Genomic DNA, 18465 nt, shown 5'->3' on the forward strand with positions numbered 1-18465 from the left:
TTGATCGGTACGGTCATATGGTGCATGAAAATGTGTGTCTCTTCCCATTGAGGGTCTGTTTGGTTGGAAGTAAAATGTTTTCCTTGAGAAAATATTTTTCGTGGAAGTAATTTTTCATGAAAATCATTTCCCTTTCATCATTTTCCGGTGTTTGGTTAGCTTATTGAAAATATTTTCTTACTTCATTTTTCTGGTGTTTGTTTAACTTTTGAAATATTTTCACTTTTATTTATATCTTTACTTTCTACACATTATAACTACATACTTCTTCCCATACAAAATAAGAAAATTTATCTCATTGTTTAACTTTAAAAAATCTTGGATAAATGTATATATGAATAAAAAATATCTCCTTAAACAATAAACAAATTGCTGGCCATTTAGTGTCAAATATCAATCACATGCAATGCTTATTGTGATATATATCTTGCACTCTCACTGCTGAAAGTTTCTCTAGAAAAGAATATCCCTATTATACATAATTAATTACTAGCATAGGATGAGCAGAATGAGGTTTTTTTTTTATTTTGAATATATTAGGGGGAGGGTTGGGTTGGGTTGGGTGGTACGGGGGGAGTGTAAGGAAGAGGTTTTAGATTCAAGTTCTCCTGTTTACACTAAAAAAAAAAATGCTACAAGATGTTTTTAGTAAGTTTGGAACATACTACAGGCGGGATGCATGCATTTCGGAAAACAATTTCAGTAAGTTTGGAAGGGAAGTTATTTTCCATAAAATGAGTGAAAATATTTTACATAGGAAAATGTTTTCAGTAACTTTTGTGCAACCAAACACGAGAAATTAGGAAAATATTTTTCTGGAAAACATTTTCACCCGAAACAAACGGACCCTGAATGTAAAAAATTTACCCTTTTTAAAAGGTAAAATTTGTAGAGAAAAAAGAGGTCAACATATTACTCTCCACTTCAATATAGTTTTTTAGGCAAAAGAAAAGAGATGAACATAATAATTTCCATTTTAGCACAAGTACAATCGTTTGAATGTCAAAATTCACCCTTTTCAAAACATAAAACTTGTAGGAAAAAAAGAAAGATGAACATATTATTCTCCACTCCAATATAATTTAATAGGTGAAAAAAGTGATGCACATAGTAATTTTAGCTTTAGCATAAGTACAATCGTTTGAATCTAGTATAAGCAGTTGGATTGATTCATAAAAATATGCAAATTCAAAATGACATGAATATCCTTATACTATATAAGAATAAGTTTAGGGTTTAAATTTCAACCGCAAGGGTGGAGTTTTTTGGGAAATGTGAGAGTATTTGAAGTGCAATTAGAGTATTGAATATGAGTTATTATAACTAATTTAGTTTTGTTGTAATTACTTGGATGTCCTTTTAAACATTTAAACCTAGGGATAAGTTTAATATGTGATAGTGTTTAATATCCGATTAAACATTGGGTACAACTGAATTCAGCTTGTGTTTTAGTGAAATTACATAAAAGCTCTTCTAATTATTTAATTGTATTAACATCTAAACTGTTTGTAAGGTGAGTTTTTTGGGTGTTTGTCTAAAACTTTACTGTAGATTACTGTAGAAGTTGTAAGAAAAATTTTTAGGATGAAAAACTTTTTTCTTTCTTTTTCTTTTTCTTTTTCTTTCTTTCTTTCTTCTTTTCTTTCCTCTCCCTTTCCCCTCCCCCGGCACCTCTACCTCTGACCGGCAAAAACCAGCAGCCATGGAAATTTTTTTCCCTCTTTTTCTCTTCCCCTCTTCTTCCTCTCCCTCTCTCTCTCTCCTTCCCCATCCCCGTCGCCGTCAGCAGCCATGAGAACTTGCAGCCATGGATTTTTTCTTTTGTTTTTTCTCTCCCCACTCTCTTATCCCTTTCCCGCCACCCAACCCCTCCCCCCAGCCATGGATCTGGTCGCCCGACTCATGCCATGGGAAAATTTTCAGGCCCTTTCTCTTCCCCTCCTCCCTCTCCTCTCCCCTCCCCCTCGCACTTCGACGCCAGAGGAAGATGATTGCAATGGATTTTTATTTTTTATTTTTTAGCTTTTTCTCTCCCTCTCTCCTCTTCCCCTCACCCTCCCCTGCCACAGGAGGGTGAGGGAGAGAGTTAGAAAAAAAAAATTTTAGGTGACCAGTATCGGAATAGGTGACCAACCGCGCCGGGAGAGGTGGTGGAGGTGGTGGTTGGAGTGGTGTGTAGGAACAAATTTTTTGTGTATTAGATTTTTTGTTCAAAAAATTTTTGAGGTATTAGATTTTTGAGGTGTGTAGGTTAAAAATTTTGATAAATTTTTTGGGGTTCATGTAGCAAAAGTTGTTAAAAAACTAGTGTTATACAAACTTTCTAAAAACTTGGGGTTCCAAATAGGCCCTTAAGTCTTTTAATTTCTTAAAAGCTTTCTCATCAGTTATTTGCAGTTATGATATATAGATGTGAAGATACAATTACTGTCAATTAGTAGAGAAGTCTGGTTTCTTGGCCGTTACCATAGTAACTCCCATCTATTCAAATTCATTTTATTTACTTATAGGTTTTGTTCCACCACAATCATGCAGTATATTGAATTCAGATGTTGTTACATTAGTTACTCCTCTTCCCCATTTTGCAACACCTTTTCCAATAGGTATGTTTTCTTTAACCAATCTACTTTTTGGTTGTAAAAAATCTGTAATATTGCAAGTTGTATGTGTAATAATTTTTTAGTATTTTAATTCAATTGTCCATGTTAGACAAGCTTGATAAGGAAGAGACCACATTTGTTAATTGTTATTTATAATTTAAAAAAAGTTTATCATCATAAATTTTTCCATTTACAGATTGCATCTACTTCTTTTATTGTTTTAACTATAAGTTAGGATAATTTTCAAATCGTTTGCTACTTTATTGACTATTCCATTTAGACAAATTTTCACTTCATCTGATTTGCCAATATGTTTAACTATTTACTTAAAACTATTTGGCTACAAATCTAAAGTATGTACCTCATCACTTTTAATTGTTTTTCTTGAATTGAGTGGATTAAGATACTTTAGTACTTTTTTGAGATAATTATTCCGCTAAATTAGCATGTTAGTTGTTGTATATCTTTGCAACTAACACAAAACTGATATTTCGTGATTGTAAACCCTATCGAGAAGGAGATGCTTTGCTATATGTCCTAAATCATACAATAAATTATAATTAATTGCTTGCTCAATGTAAAGGCCTTGTGATGATATGTTCTTGGAATAAATATAAATTCAAGAATTGGCTTGCAAGAACCGAAATTCCACTAGCAATGATTTCTTCAAGTATGCTAATTGTTCAAATATCACTTATATGACAAGATAATGTGGTGGATTGCCCTCATATCAAGATCAAATTCAAACTAAATAACAAATTTTAATATCTCTAAAGTGCATGGGCAGATATAAATAGGTCTTTTATTATACTAGATTAGATGCAAAGTAGTTGATCGTATCTTATAATTATGTTTTATTGCATATTATATTTTTTAACTCAATATGTAACTTATGATTTTTTTTATTTAATATCACATAATAAAAATTGTCATACTTCAATCCTTATACTAGAAAATGTCAAATAATAATTATTAACCATCTTTAATTATAAGCACTAAGCTCCCACGCGTTGTGCGGGCTTTTTCCCCTAGTAGTTCTACTAAAGTATGCCTTGTGTACAATACCAATCTCTTCATTCACTTGTTAACGTGAATTTAAATGTATGACCTAGAGGAAAAATACCATAACTATATCAGGAAAAGTATTTTTTCACGTAAAGACATATATGATATACTAGTCTCATGAATAACTCTTCTCCTGCTCTTTAATTAGATTAAACATGCCAAACTTGTCATTAGGATAGTTATATATGGTACCGTTGTGGGAAAGGTCAATCCTCCAAGTTATACATATGCAGGCTCTACTTCTATAGATTTCTCTTTATATTATACTCCTCCTACATATTCTTGTCGAAATGAGTTTCAAACTATAAAAGTCCCTTTCTTTGTTCACTTCGTCAAACAATTCCGTGTTGATTCGATAACTTCTGGAAACAATCTTGGTGAAGAAGAGAAAAGGAACGAACAAAATCTTGTAATTTTTATCTACTTTGTTTATTATAGGTCCGTACCTCAACAGGGTCTCAATTAACTATGTTCAGATCAAGAATATTTGAAATATTTATTTAAAATAATTAATGTAGTACTTTTTGTGATATAATTTATATGAGATAGGATAATAATTAGGAATATTAAAATTAAAGCAGATTGAAAAAAGGTGTTTATGATGCAAGTAAAATTATGTTTGAAATAATTATTGTATGCAAATGCTCAACATAAAATTACTATTCATTTGCTCTCCCTACATGGCAATCCTAAGTTGCATATTTCATTCCTCTTTTCTTTTTTTTTTTCTTTTTTGTTTTGAAGTTGCATATTTAAAATCTGTAAACACAAGCAATCTGTATGCAATCGAGCCCATTGACTATCTTCAGAAACCACTTATTGGTTCTAATCCCCTCTCTCAAATATTCCAAGATTTCTTCCTGCTGACCGAAAAAAACATTCCAACCATGGCTCTGACACCCAACAAAAATGAACCATCACCTACCTATGTAGAAGCCGTTGAAGAAATCATGAAATCCTACAAATCACTCCCGCCTAGACCCTCTATTGAAGAGGTTGAAGCAGCCATATCTGTTGTCAAAACAGTTAGCTATGAAGAGCAAGAAAGACTTGAAGAGATTTCCAAGCAAGTTGCTCCACAAGATGTTCCACCAGAACTCTTTTCTGTGCTACAAGAAGTGAGGAAATCCAAGGTTTTGTTCAGAAGCCATGAACAGAGGAAAGAGGCAGTTCACTTAGTTGAACTCGACAAGATTTTTCAGACATTTGATGAGCTTATTCAGAGGGCTTCTGAGTTAGTTTCTGGGAAGACCTCTCCGGAAAAAGAGCTCAATCTTGGTGGCCCAGATGGTGAAATTGGGATAGAAGTGGTGATCAGCGATGATGAGAGTGTCCATAGGAATGAAGAGCCAAAGATTGAGGATTCAAAAGGAATGTCCTTGAATGCTTCTTCTGAGCCTTCTTCAATTCCTTCAGGTCATAAGCAAATGCAAATTTCCTTTAGATTCACAAGTAAACTTCTAATTTTTTCAAGAAATATTGCTCAATTTAGAAAATTTTACATTTTAATTTCTTGGTAAGAGATTTTTGAAGTAGGAATTGAATTGTTCATGCAGTTGGTTCTTATCATCTAGCTGTCACTTTTGATCAGAGTCTTTTTGTTCAAGGATAATGGCTATAAAAGCCGTGCAAGAATTTGCTTCAGTTATTGAGTGAAATGTCAAGTTCCGACAAGGTCACTAGTGTTGACTTCTTTACCAGCCTGGACGAAGTAACTTGACAGGAAGAAAATGATGGGATGCAGATTCTTATCATGCATTCTTTTAGGAGCCAAATAGCATAATATGGATTCAAAAGAATTTTTTTAAAAACTAGATCATGATGAAATCTCTTTAGTTTGACAATTGAATTTCTTTGTTTTTTCCTGAAATATTGTTGGAATTGCCCAAAATTATGCATCCTATTGAATTGGTCAGTTAACTTGGTTCTTATTATCCCGGAATCTGTCAGCATCATATTTCTGGTCTCCTTGGATAATAGATGTAGAAACCGTACAAAATTTGAGAAACATGTCAAAAATTTTTACTAATTGCACAAGTCACTTCATTTTGCTCCTTTTCTGTTGCCTGTTTGCAAATCCTATATTGCCGTCCGGACACCTTTAACTTGGGTGCACATTTTCATCATGTACTTTAGAAAATAGGCATTTCAATGGAGTCAAAATTGGCCTTATTCAGTCGTATCTCACTTAAAGATAGAGCCATAGGGATTAGTTATATGTTTTTGGAGAATTTGGATTTTGTGAAAAGGCTTTAATTGTTTTTGCTTGCAGCCGCAAAGTATGAAGAGTCTAAGCAACTAAGTCTAATGAGAGTGGCTGCCATAATTGAAAGTTCTGCTAAAGCTGAAGCAGAGTTCCTTGATCTTCAGGGTAAATTGATGGACAAGATTGAGTGGCTTCCATTGTCACTTGGAAAATTATCGCATATCATTGAGCTAAATATAGCAGACAATAATCTCATGGTTCTTCCCTCTACTATTGGTAGCCTCAAGTCATTGAGAAAGCTTGATGTCCATTCCAACCAACTATTTAACCTTCCTGATTCATTTGGTGAACTGCTTGGCCTTACTGATCTGGACCTGCATGCAAACAGGTTGAGGTCACTGCCAGCTTCATTTAAAAACTTAAAGGACCTGATCAATCTTGATTTAAGTTCAAATCGGTTCGCTCATTTGCCAGATGCAATTGGGAATCTGACTTCTTTGAAGAAGCTTAGTGTGCAATTAAACGAGCTTGAAGAGCTTCCTTATACAATTGGATCATGTCTGCTGCTTGTAGAGCTAAGATTAGATTTCAATCAGCTCAAAGCTCTTCCTCTTTCAATCAGTAAGCTCCAGTACTTGGAGATTCTTACTTTGCACTATAATAGAATCAAAGTACTGCCTACCATGGGGAATCTTTTACATCTGAAAGAACTTGATGTCAGCTTCAATGAACTTGAGAGTATACCTGAAAGCCTATGTCACGCAGTTAGCCTGAAAAAATTGAATGTTGGGAAGAATTTTTCAGACCTGCGAGCTTTGCCAAAATCAATTGGAAATCTTGAACTGCTTGAAGAGCTGGATATCAGTGACAATCAAATATTTGTGTTGCCCGATTCTTTCAGATTCCTCGCAAATTTAAAAGTTTTCCACGCTGACCAGACACCTCTAGAATTGCCACCAACGGAAATAGCAAAGCTTGGCGCCGAGGTATTCTTTGTTTAGTCTGTTGCATTTAAGCCCTATTGCCTATTGCATGTTTGATCTTCACTTGTTTACATTATGCTTGATTAGGCCGTTGTCAATTTCATGGCTGAATTTGTTACTACAAGGGATATGAGACCTCAAAGGCCAGTGAAGCAGAGAGGATTTTGTCTCCAGTTCTTTGTCAATTGCTTTCAGGTCGAGACAGCGTGAAATCATCAATACAAGAAAGAATTGAAGTGTAGTCATTCGCTGATATGTATATAGCCTTCCCCTCAGACATATACACACCACCTTCAGTGCAAGAAAGAATTTATAAGCTTAGTCATTTGCTTATATGTATATAGTCTCCTTCTCACACATATACACACCACCATCAACAGAAATGAAAATTGCAAGTGAATCAATATCTATAGATAGATGCAAGAGGGGTTGGTTGAGTTTGTTCATTGTTGTGTGTATTTGCAAGCTAATGTGCAAAAGTCGAATTTCTGCTTTCACTTGATTGAAGAGAGGCAAGAAAGAAAGGCCACCTCATTTGTTCTATCATCATAGCATCTGTGGATCCTTAAATGTACTTTTGATTACTAAAATGACGTGCTTCAATCATACAGAACAAGTATTGGCTGCATGAATCTGTCATGCTGAATCAAGATTATTCTATAAACTATCAACCCTTTGTGGCAGATAAATGTTTAAGTATGGGCGTTTTAGCTAGAGGAAATCATCAAGAATGTAAGTTGAGCTTCAATGCTTACAGAGCTTGGCAGCTGAAGTAGTGCTGGTATTGCTGCTGGGAATATTAACATGTCTCTACATTGATGGGGCGTTGGTATTCATAGAGGCAAAGAAGGGCAGAAAATTTGGCCTGGTTTCAGCCAGTCTTTCAAAAAAAATGGTTTATGGAATCTGCTGTCAGCATTATGGATAGACATTGTTTCCATTTGATGAAATGTTTCATGCTAGTGATATTTCACCAAATCCAAACAATTAAGAAATGCAAAGAGTTGGACTAAACAACATTATCTGAATGGTGAATCTTCTCCTCCCCGGTTAAGGTTTCTTCAAAACAGTTGTCTAAGATAGCAAATCTTTAAAAAAATTTGATTACATCTAAGGACATGTTTACCTAACTAGTGTTAATCTGCATTTTTTTCTTGGAGAAAGGCAAGAAATTATAGCATTTGCAAGTATAGTTTACGTTGGGTTCTCATAAAAATTCAAAAAAGTGGGAAGCATAGTTTAGTGCTCATGTTTGATTTTTTTTTTTTTTAATCCAAAAGATTCATGATCCATATTTGATTTGTGAAAAATATAAAAGTTTCCTGCCAAAAATCCTTTAAGTGATTGTGAAGTGATTATTAATAACTTGGGAACCTTTTTCAACTGATTATGAACTGCAAAAAGTTGATACCTGAGCAAATAGATTAATCCATTTGTTATTCATATTTCTCTTTTGAGACACTCCATTTAATCTACAAAGAGATTAAAATTTTGATTAACTTATTTAAGAAATTATTAACTTTTTATGCATTGATAGTGTAGTGATTTTTTTAAATAGCAAATTTGAATGTATACCATATTACATGATTTAAATTTAAAATTTGAATTTATACTACGTCACATAATTTATACCAACTAGTGTTTAAAAAATTATGCACTAATAATGTATAAAAAATTATCTTTAACAAATCCAAAGTTTATCAAATGTGTTCTTTGATTTGAGTTCGTTAATTACAGTTATTTATTTGCACGATCAAAATAAAAAAAAAAAAGAAGAGAAAGAAAAAGTAAAAAAAACCAACAAAAGAAAAGAAAAAGGATTAAAAAAAATTATTAATTGGGATAATTTCAGAAACCTCCCTTGAGGTTTTTAGCAATTTTGTTAAGCTCCTCTGAGGTTTGAAAATTTACACATACCTCCCTTGTCATTTAAAATGACAATACTACCCTTAAATATTTTAATGAAATTCCCTTATTTGATATGCTTATAGTTAGAATGACTTTAAAATTATTTTTCATTATTTTTCCTTCTTATTCCTTTTTATTTTAATTCTTTGCCAATAAAATTGTAAAATTACCATTATTATCTCTAGTTTCTATTGTAACCAAATGTCGAACTAATGATTTTTTTAATAAGTTAACTTTATACGTAATTCGATGTTTTTGCTAATCTTTGTTTTCTATTTTTTGGTATTAAAATTAACAATAAATCAAAAAGAAATTGTCCAAAATCACTACTAAATTATGATAATTCTACTACTCAAAAAATTCATAAACTCTGAATCAATTATTTCAATATTTTATTTTCTATCTTATAAATCTAAATCCATAATAAAATACCATCAAAAGTATCCTATCATAGTAATAAAATTATTATTATTATAGTTGTTTATCAATAGTAGGTATGGACATGAAAATTTCGACACTGTTTCCTTATAATTACATTAGATAATCTTATAATTCTATAAGGAAGTAAATTAAAACTTATTACACAAGGGCATTTTTGGATATTTATTTAAGAATTTGACCAAGTCAATATTATTTTAAGGTTTTGTACTAAAACTATCAAATCAAGGGAGGTATGTGTAATGTTCAAAACCTCAGGGGAGCTCATTGAAATTGTTAGAAACCTCAGGGGAGGTTTCTGAAATTAACCCTTATTAATGTGGTGTTATTTCACAGAATATTTGTCCACTTAAAAATTTTCCCTAAACGATTAAACCCATTCTTGCATTCTTCCTTTTCTTTTGTTAGGCTCGATCCTCCTAGCATTCAGGAATAGAAACGACGCCGTTGAATCTCCAATTCATCAGCAAAGGCAGCCCAAAATATATATTTGCTCTCTCCCCTTCCCACTTGCTAGTAATCTGCATCCATAACCAAGCAGGCTCAAGAATCTGCATATCCACCAAGGTGCTCTAGCTCTTTTTGCTGATAAATTTCGATTCTTACTGCTTTTCTTATACATGTTTTTCTTAATTTTTATGTTCATTCATTCCCAGATAAACAAGACCTTTTTTTTTTTTTTTTTTTTCGTTTTTGGTTGTTGTCTCGACAATATGCTTCCAATAAATGTTTTTTTTCCCTCCCCCCCCCGGTTTCTGTCTCAAATTTCATGACAAAAGAATCTGCAAAATGGGTTATTGAATCTATTCTACTTTTGTATTCCTGGGATGTAATGCTTTACTTGAAAGTGAAGTTTTGGTTTAGTAACTGGGATTGAATTTGTCAAGAAACAAGGGGTGTTGACTATGTTTCTTTGGTTTCTTTGGTTCTATAAAATAGACAGTGCTTTCGACTTGAATAGTTTTGATATAGTGTGGTGAAGTGCTGAAAATTGATGGAACCTATACTTGACTGCGAACTTTTGAAATCCCTGTTGTTATTAGTCGTGTTAGTCAGGTGGGATTTTTTAGATAGGTGTTTTACCGCTAGAGTGATGACAATTTTTTTAAAAATATGTTCTTGGTGAAAAATACATTGGGGACATTCTACTTGTTGAAATTGGAAATCATGATTACAGTTAAAAATGAAAAAACAATAATCTAGAAACAAGGATGCATTTCCACTTTTGGCCTCTGTGGTTCGAGGTTTCAAGATTGTGTAGACATGAACTCATGCTGCAAGTAGCTATGTGAATTTTATGGACCAACTTATATTTAATTGTTGTTGCTTGCTGCTTTTTGCTATTTTTTTCTCCCGAAAATATGCAGTTATGATTCCTTTAAACTTATCGAATCTCATGTAATTCCTGCGTGCAATTGTCAGTGATATCGCATGGACTTTACGCATTGATACCTCAACTGATTAAGGGTTGCAATTAGATTGACGTTTATAATGGGTTCTGCTGGGACCAGCGGAGATCAGAAAATCAATGTGTATATATGGGACATGGATGAGACTCTAATATTGCTCAAGTCTTTGATAAATGGAACATATGCTGAAGCATTCAATGGTGTAAAGAATGTACAAAATGGTGTAGAAATGGGGAAGATGTGGGAGAATCATATTCTTCAAATATGTGATGATTATTTCTTCTATGAACAAGTGAGTAGCCTCCTCAGCGTATCTTTTCTAAATTTCAAAATGTTGCATTTCGTTCACAGTTCATAAGTGTGGATGGCTGATCTTAGGCCTTCTTTTGTTATTGGTTGGAGTTCTCATGGTTTAATCATTCAGATTGAAAACTGCAATCAACCATATTTGGATGTCATGCGTGAATATGATGATGGTCTAAACCTCTCTGGTTATGATTTCCATCATGATGGTTTTGGGCCCCCATTTGATGATGTCAATAAAAGAAAATTAGCATACCGCCACCGGGTTATAGCTCAGAAGTACAAAAAGGTACTATACTTTAATTCCTTTAAATCATGTCTTATCTAATTCTTACTCAGTTTACAATGTCCTTGATTATTTTGGTGCCTGAGATATCAATAGCACTTTTTGAGTTCAATATGATTTCTATTTCTCTTTGTAAAATATGGGACATAAGGTGAAAAGAATTAAAAAAAAAAAAGTCAAAACTTTCCAAGATAAAAGGTTAGCAAAAGAGGGAAAAAAATTTCTAAGCTTCCCAATCCTGACTTGATTGTGTAATTTCCTAGTGATAGAAACTGCTTAATCATATAAAGATGTTTGCATTATGCTCAATCACACGTATTTCATTATTAAGAATGACCTTCAGTCAACCAGTGTTATGTCTCTGTTTTTTAGTTAGTGTTTTTATCTTATTCGTGATGCACAGTAATTCAAGAATGTCTGTGGTGTTTTCTGGATTTACCATATCTATGAAAATCTTACCCTCTAAATTCTTTCAGGGGTTACACAACATCATTGACCAAGACATGGTGAAATCCTGGGAGATTCTCTATGATTCAACTGACAGATATACAGATAGATGGTTGTCTTCAGGTAGGTAAATCATCACTGACAATTTTGAAATTATCATAGTGATGCAAGTTGCTGTATCTCTGTTTGCCTCACTCTTATCCTGCAATGATTCAGTGAATTAAATATATTTCAACATGATATGCATGATTGCTTCTTTTCCACATTGAGACACAGGTAAAATTGCTTGAATACTTTGTTGGATTGAGGTTACTTTTTCACATTGGTGTGATATGGGACACAATGTAAAGTTTGCAAGTGTTAACTCTTTGGCCCAATTTTTTACATTGGAATGAGATTTTATTGAAATGCTACTCTCAATGGAATGCAACTCATACTGTACGTTGGTCATGTTTGACATTTTTGACAATGGAACCAGGTCTGATCTGGTGTAGTGGACCTGATGTGGTATAGACCTGCTTAACCCTATGCTTGATGGTCTCTATTATTTAGCTCATTTCGCTTGTTGCGTTCTGGTGGTTCATCAGAATTGATCAGCTGTGCTTTTGAAGAGATTAGATGTAACTTATGTATGTGTAATTGATCAGTGTAAATCTCTGCAATGCAGCTCGGGGGTGCTTGGAGCACTGTGCTGCTGGGAACACAGACCTCATACCCCCTATAGACTCAACTCATAGATCTAATTGTGCAAGGACTGGATGTGATCATGTAAATGTCTTAGTGACTTCTGGATCACTGATTCCTAGCCTTGCCAAATGCTTACTCTTTCGACTGGATGGTCTGATTGCTTGTGAGAATGGTCAGTCACTTTCTTCCCTGAACTGTTTGAGGCACTCAGGATGTATGATTGTGCATGTGGTCTTGTTTGCATTAGTGTTTCATTCAGAATGTTGGTTATACCTACCCACTTAAGCTTTACTTGGAATTAATAGATAATTATTAAGATGAGCTTCTAGTTTTGTCATATTTATTCATCTTGAAAACTCAAATAGCAGGTTAGGCATGTCAATGGGGAGGGTCTGGTTTGTATCCCTTTGATCCAGATCTAGACCCATTTAATTTAGTTAGATCCAGACCCAAATCTAGACCCTTTTGGGTCTGAAAAAGTAAGTCTATAGCTAGACTCTTATGGATCTGGGTATCCAATGGGCATCCATGGGTATTTTCTGAACATACTAAAGTAAAAATGTATTTAAAATTTATAGAGTTCATAAATAATATAAATACCATCCAATTTTTATTTTCAAATAATAAAATTAACATTCGACAAGTTGAATGCAATATTGTGAACTCAAAGAAAGAATTATTATTGACTACTTCTATATATTTTCAAAGATTCAACTGCATCCGTATCCAATATTTCATTTGTTTGCCTTTACCTTTTCTTCTTTTCTTGAAAAGTTTTTATCAATTACAATGACAACTGGATTAGTTTTTAAAAAAGAAAACAACCATAACATATATAAATATTTAATCTTATTAAAAAAATGTAATTTTGTGCCTCTTTTTCTTATTTAAACCTCAATGTTGGTAGATGTCTTGCAATCCAGCACTAAAATAGTGAATGAAATAAAAGTCATTTGACCAAGGACCGATGACAAATAAATAATAGAATAAGAAGATTTACAAACACTTATTTATTTTTTCTTTGATTCAATCCAATCATTAGTAGTCACTAATATTTCAACCATTTCTAGAAGCAATTTGGCACGAGTCTCATCAATCACCCAACCACCAATACTAAATGCAGATTCTAATGCCATAAAATCTTACTATATTCGATCTAATAGCCATAAAATATTAGATTATTTTATAAATTTACTAATATATATTATTTAATTAAATATATATATATATGGGTCTGGGTAAGTTCTGGTACGAGTCTGGAGTTGGATATGAATTCTAGAAAACCAGACCCTACCTAAACCCACGACTCTCTCATAGGATTTGGATCTGGATAGGATCTGGATTTGAGAAATTAAATCCAAACCCTACCCAAATATAGTGGGTCTAGGTTGGATTTGGGTAAGATCTGATCCATTGACATGCCTATAGCAGGTGTTCATGGCAATTAGTATCACCTTGTTTCACACTAGGCTAAGGATGCCTTTATGATTTAGTTAGATGCATAGACTTGAATCTAATGAAGGAATTCCTTATTCTTAACCAAAAGTTGTAACCTGTCAGATGTGGAAGTCTGTGAGAGCAAGCATATTTTGTAAGCATGCTCTGAATAATAGTCAACAAATGGACAAGATAACTGGATTTTACCTGTGAAATTAGATATCCCCAAAAAATTATTGCTTGAAAATGGAAGAGGATGCTTATTTAAATCTCACACCCAAAAGAACAAAAAGGAGAGAAGGGAAAACAAGAAAGAAAAGAATGTGGATGGCCACATCCCATTTCCGATTTTTCTGTAATCACATTTTATTTGTCCCTTCATTATTGCTTCATAGATCATCAATGTGTAGCCATCTGCTGTGAAAGGCTTATTGTACTCATGCCTAATTGAGAATTCTACCATTATTTGTCGATTGTTTTGAGATAAATTAAAAGAATCCTCAAGTTCATAGAGTTACATGTTAGATTTAGCAAGATGGCTTGCTCTACATGAGAATGGCAGTGCGGGTGTCATGTTTTTAACAGATTGAACTGACAAGGAACAACTTGTGTCCAATCTAACATGCATGCTAGACTTTGAAGTTTCTTTTTGAGATAACTAATTGCTGTTATGATGAAACATGTTGCATTGCCTTTTTTTTTGGTTTCTTTAAGCAGATATACCTGCGCGCTTGTTTGTTATTTTTATTTTACTGTACATTATTGTTATTTATTTTTTAGGAGAAATAGATTCTAACGTTTCAACAATATTATCAGTGTATAGCTCATGGGAAGTGGGGAAGCTCCAGTGCTTTTCATGGATAAGAGACCGATTTAGCAGGCCAAATGTCCAGTTTTGCGTTGTTGGCGACGGTTGGGAGGAATGTGAAGCTGCAGAAGCAATGAGATGGCCATTTGTTAAAGTTGATCCATGGTCAACCAGTTATCATAGGTTTCCAGGCCTGACATTGAAAGACTTGGACCTCTATCGGTCTGTTGTATATGGAAATCCTGAGGGAGAAAACGAAGAGTAATTCAATATACTCAGAACACAAACTTTAGTGCTGAAGTTAGCTGATTTTGAGGCCCTGCTTGAGTAAATTGAGGCTGCAGTTTATGCAATAAAAGTTCCTGAGAGCCATATTCTTCTGGATGGTGAACTGAGTAGGATCATTTCGATAGCCAGAATACAGTGGCTGGTTCTATTCTTCAACTTCCAATGGAGTAGATCAAGTGCTTTCCACTCTTTCCTTGTGCATGGCTTCTTTTACCAACTTCCATGAAGAAGAAGATGATGACCAAGCCATTGGAACACATTCATGGAAAACGTCCAAGGAGATGGCAAATGTTTTACACATCCATGAAAAACGTACAAAGAGATGCCAAATGTTCTTTTCTCTTTAATGGGTCTTGCAACATGTTAATATCCGTGCGGCATGCACATTTTGACAATTGAAACCTATAAATGAATGATTTGGATATTCCTCGCCTAGATTAAAGTTAAAATCCATGGTCTAGGGGTGGATTATATATATATTTTTTGCCTTATTCAAAATTGTCATCCTTAATGTAGAAAGCCATGAGCCAAAAGATTTCGAGTCTATTACCTCGAGCTGCTTTCAGGTCGAGGAGGTTTTAGTCTAATGGTTAAAATTGAATAGCTAAAATTGAAACTCCAAAAATTAGAAATATGGGTTCAAATCTGCCATCTTTCTTTCTTAAATCCAATCTCTAATCTTTCAAAAAACAAATCCCTCCCTTTAAAGGGGCATAGTTTATCCATTTGGTGCAAAGTTTATCAAAAGAATTGGGCCAAAGGCTTTAAGCTCTGTTGGTGGCATGGATTGCCTTGTTATTAAGTCCATACATTTGAAGGGCCAATTTTAACTTCAATACCAGACCAGGTCTTATAAGGTGGCATATCTTCTTCTGAATTCTTGAATCCCAGTATGAGATTTTAATTTTTGGTCTCACCTTCAAATTATCATATGATGCGACGCTAATTGTAGAATCCTGAATTAGTGGTTTCCAAGGATAAGGAGATAGGCTAATCCAGAGTGTGTTTAGTTGCAGAATCCTGAATTAGTGGTTTTTAAAGGATAAGTAGATAGGCTAAATCCAGACTGTTTTTAATTTCGTCCATATACCACATGGCTGTGAAATAATCACTCCACTCCGTTGCTGCCTTCAATAAGGACGTAACAAAAAAGATCATCACCAGCTAAGGCGATGACTGATGAGTTCATCATGTTTCCACGAATCAAACCGGACCCCTATGATTGTAATGAATTTAGATTCTCGTACCTTTGACACTAACTCGTTGATGCAACTAATTACTATGCAATTTATCCTGAAACCCAAAAGGCAGGAAAAAAAACCATCTAATAATTGAGCACCCCGCAGATTGAATCGTCCCTATCGGATAGCTATTAGATCTGGACACCAATCATGACGTCTGCCTGATATAATCTGTTGTCATTTGACGTATACATATACATATTTTCTTTGTCAACACAAGTTGGTTGAATTAGTAAGAACGAATAATTGGTTGTGTGTTCAAATTCAACTGCTGGTGTGAGAGCTATCTTGGTGAGTGAGTGATTTATAGTCTCGGGTCATTGCCCTGATCCGTAGTGATGATCGAATTCATCCAGACTAACTTTTTCCTATATATATATATATATGTGATAATTTTCTGTACTGGACGATCCAGATCTAACCTACATTTTTTTAAAGATGAGGTGATATCCATGAAAAGTAAGTCCAAATTTTTGACAGGTGAACGATAGCTGATGATGTGAAAACTGCATTGATGGGTGATTTATAAGAATTCTATAAATGACCTATGGCCTCGGGGGATTACCTCTGATCCACGTGGTGGTGATCGAATTCGCCCCAGCTAACTTTTTCTTATATGTACGTGTCAGAGATAGAGAGAGAGATATTTTTCTTTATTATACTATCCAAATCTAACCTACATTTTTCTAGATGTTTCATGCTTAATAGTCATCAATAGCCAAAATTATCGCAAACCCTCCAATCAACGTACTCATTAAGGTGATATCCATGAAAAACAAGTCCAGATTTTCGGCAGGGGGGACGATAGCAACCTCATCCGAGTGATGAGGATGTTCACTTGAAACGATGCCCAAGTTTGACAGTCTGTTCAAGATGTGTGAATGAGGGGGGTCCTTAAATCTTCATCAGGGAACACTTAGATGTGCTGCCAACGTTTTAATTTTGTCTTTACATTTTGTTAAAAATGATGTGGCGTGAATTATGTAGGCCCCCAAGAGAGCAAAGTCTGGGGAAGAGATTCAACTTTCACTGATTTTCTTCTTACCATGAAGGGATTTGTCCAGTCAATCGAGAAAGTGTAAAGCCAACTTTTGATAGGTTGCAAATTGGTTTATGGACGAGATCTGTTTTGGATATTTTTTGGGTTAGCGCTAGGCAAAGAGATAACATGAACTCATCGATTGGAAGATTACACAAGTTCAAAGCAAATAATTTTTTTTTTTTTTTTTTTTGTGTAAACGGGAGGACTCGAACCCGAGATCTCTTGCTTACACTCCCTCCCCCCGTACCACCCAACCCAACCCTCCCCCCAAGTTCAAAGCAAATATTGATATATATATATATTTTGTATAGATTGTGATTTCTATTTTCTGGTCATTCTTTTTATTACGATAAAATATCATAATTTCATTAAAATTTGTACTAATGGTAGAACTTTAACTATACATTTTCTGGTCATTTTTAAGTAGGTAGATCCTTGTATAATCTAAATCTCCATATTTCTGTAGTTTTGGAAAAAGTAAATTAGTGTTCACTCCTTGTATTTTATAAAAATTTCCCTTTTACCTCCTTCCTTTTTTTTTTTTTTTGGTGTAATGATCTTTAGGTCTTTTTAAAACAGAGTAATAATTCTTTTGAGGTAAAAAGAGTAATAGTTCTAGGTATACTAAGAGTAGTAAGAATTTTACTTATACGAATAACTAAATTAATTTTTTCGAAAAAAAAGTCTGTACTTGTCTTGTCCATTTTACCTGAAAAGTACGAACTTGACTTTATAGAACACTTTTTGTGATGTGATGTATGTGAGATAAAAAGGTGATTGAGAATATAAAAAGGTAGATTGAGAAATGTGTTTATGATGCAAGCGAAATATTATTTGAGATAATTTGGGTTTCCAAACACTCTCATGCTCTTATGAGTGTCTAGCCAAATGTACGTTAAAGAACATCATTAAATTTTTCATTAGTGTAAAAACTAGAGCCACCATAGATTCCCAGTCGGCAAATTATCAAAGCCCCACGAGAGTGCAAGGTGACATAAACACCCACAAGAAAGCAAATGGCCAATTGTGCTAAAAAAAACTGCCTATTGTTTCTCTTTTCCATGTCATGGTGGGCTGCATTTGTGTATAATTGATGAAATGAACTTCAACTTGTAAGATTATTAATTTCTGGGGCCAGCACGATTGCAGGTAGCAGTTGTTCAAAAAGGTTCACGATCATGATTTGATCAAAATATATATATAAGATTCAGATCACGTCTTATACATTAATTTTAACATTATGTGTGGGATTCATAAAATTTTATTCTATATTTACATTTTGAACAAATAAAATTATATCACATAGAATTGAACAAA

The 18465-nt window shown here is 33.9% G+C and overlaps 2 protein-coding genes across 2 annotated transcripts; both read left to right on the forward strand.

Annotated features, from left to right (window-relative positions):
- Positions 1-2990: 2990 nt before the first annotated feature.
- On the forward strand, positions 2991-7300 carry LOC113706398 (uncharacterized). Its single transcript, XM_072063528.1, has 3 exons — positions 2991-5081; positions 5938-6857; positions 6942-7300. Exons 1-3 carry the CDS (start codon positions 4301-4303, stop codon positions 7062-7064), a joined length of 1824 nt encoding a protein of 607 aa, XP_071919629.1. The 5' UTR covers positions 2991-4300; the 3' UTR covers positions 7065-7300.
- A 2245-nt stretch (positions 7301-9545) lies between these two features.
- Positions 9546-15289, forward strand: LOC113706426 (protein phosphatase EYA-like). The gene is made up of 6 exons (XM_072063730.1): positions 9546-9767; positions 10623-10901; positions 11034-11201; positions 11675-11768; positions 12313-12504; positions 14586-15289. Exons 2-6 carry the CDS (start codon positions 10692-10694, stop codon positions 14840-14842), a joined length of 921 nt encoding a protein of 306 aa, XP_071919831.1. The 5' UTR covers positions 9546-9767; positions 10623-10691; the 3' UTR covers positions 14843-15289.
- The last annotated feature ends 3176 nt before the right edge of the window (positions 15290-18465 follow it).

This window comes from Coffea arabica, chromosome 8c (genome assembly GCF_036785885.1).
Source record: "Coffea arabica cultivar ET-39 chromosome 8c, Coffea Arabica ET-39 HiFi, whole genome shotgun sequence".
Taxonomy (NCBI): Eukaryota; Viridiplantae; Streptophyta; class Magnoliopsida; order Gentianales; family Rubiaceae; genus Coffea; species Coffea arabica.

Coding starts and splice junctions, on each gene's coding strand:
- LOC113706398 (XM_072063528.1), top strand. CDS start 4,301: ATGCAAATGCTCAACATAAAATTACTATTCATTTGCTCTCCCTACATG. Junction 5,082..5,937: donor GCCTTCTTCAATTCCTTCAG/GTCATAAGCAAA, acceptor TTTTGCTTGCAG/CCGCAAAGTATGAAGAGTCT. Junction 6,858..6,941: donor TAGCAAAGCTTGGCGCCGAG/GTATTCTTTGTT, acceptor ATGCTTGATTAG/GCCGTTGTCAATTTCATGGC.
- LOC113706426 (XM_072063730.1), top strand. CDS start 10,692: ATGGGTTCTGCTGGGACCAGCGGAGATCAGAAAATCAATGTGTATATA. Junction 10,902..11,033: donor ATTATTTCTTCTATGAACAA/GTGAGTAGCCTC, acceptor TTAATCATTCAG/ATTGAAAACTGCAATCAACC. Junction 11,769..12,312: donor AGATAGATGGTTGTCTTCAG/GTAGGTAAATCA, acceptor TCTGCAATGCAG/CTCGGGGGTGCTTGGAGCAC.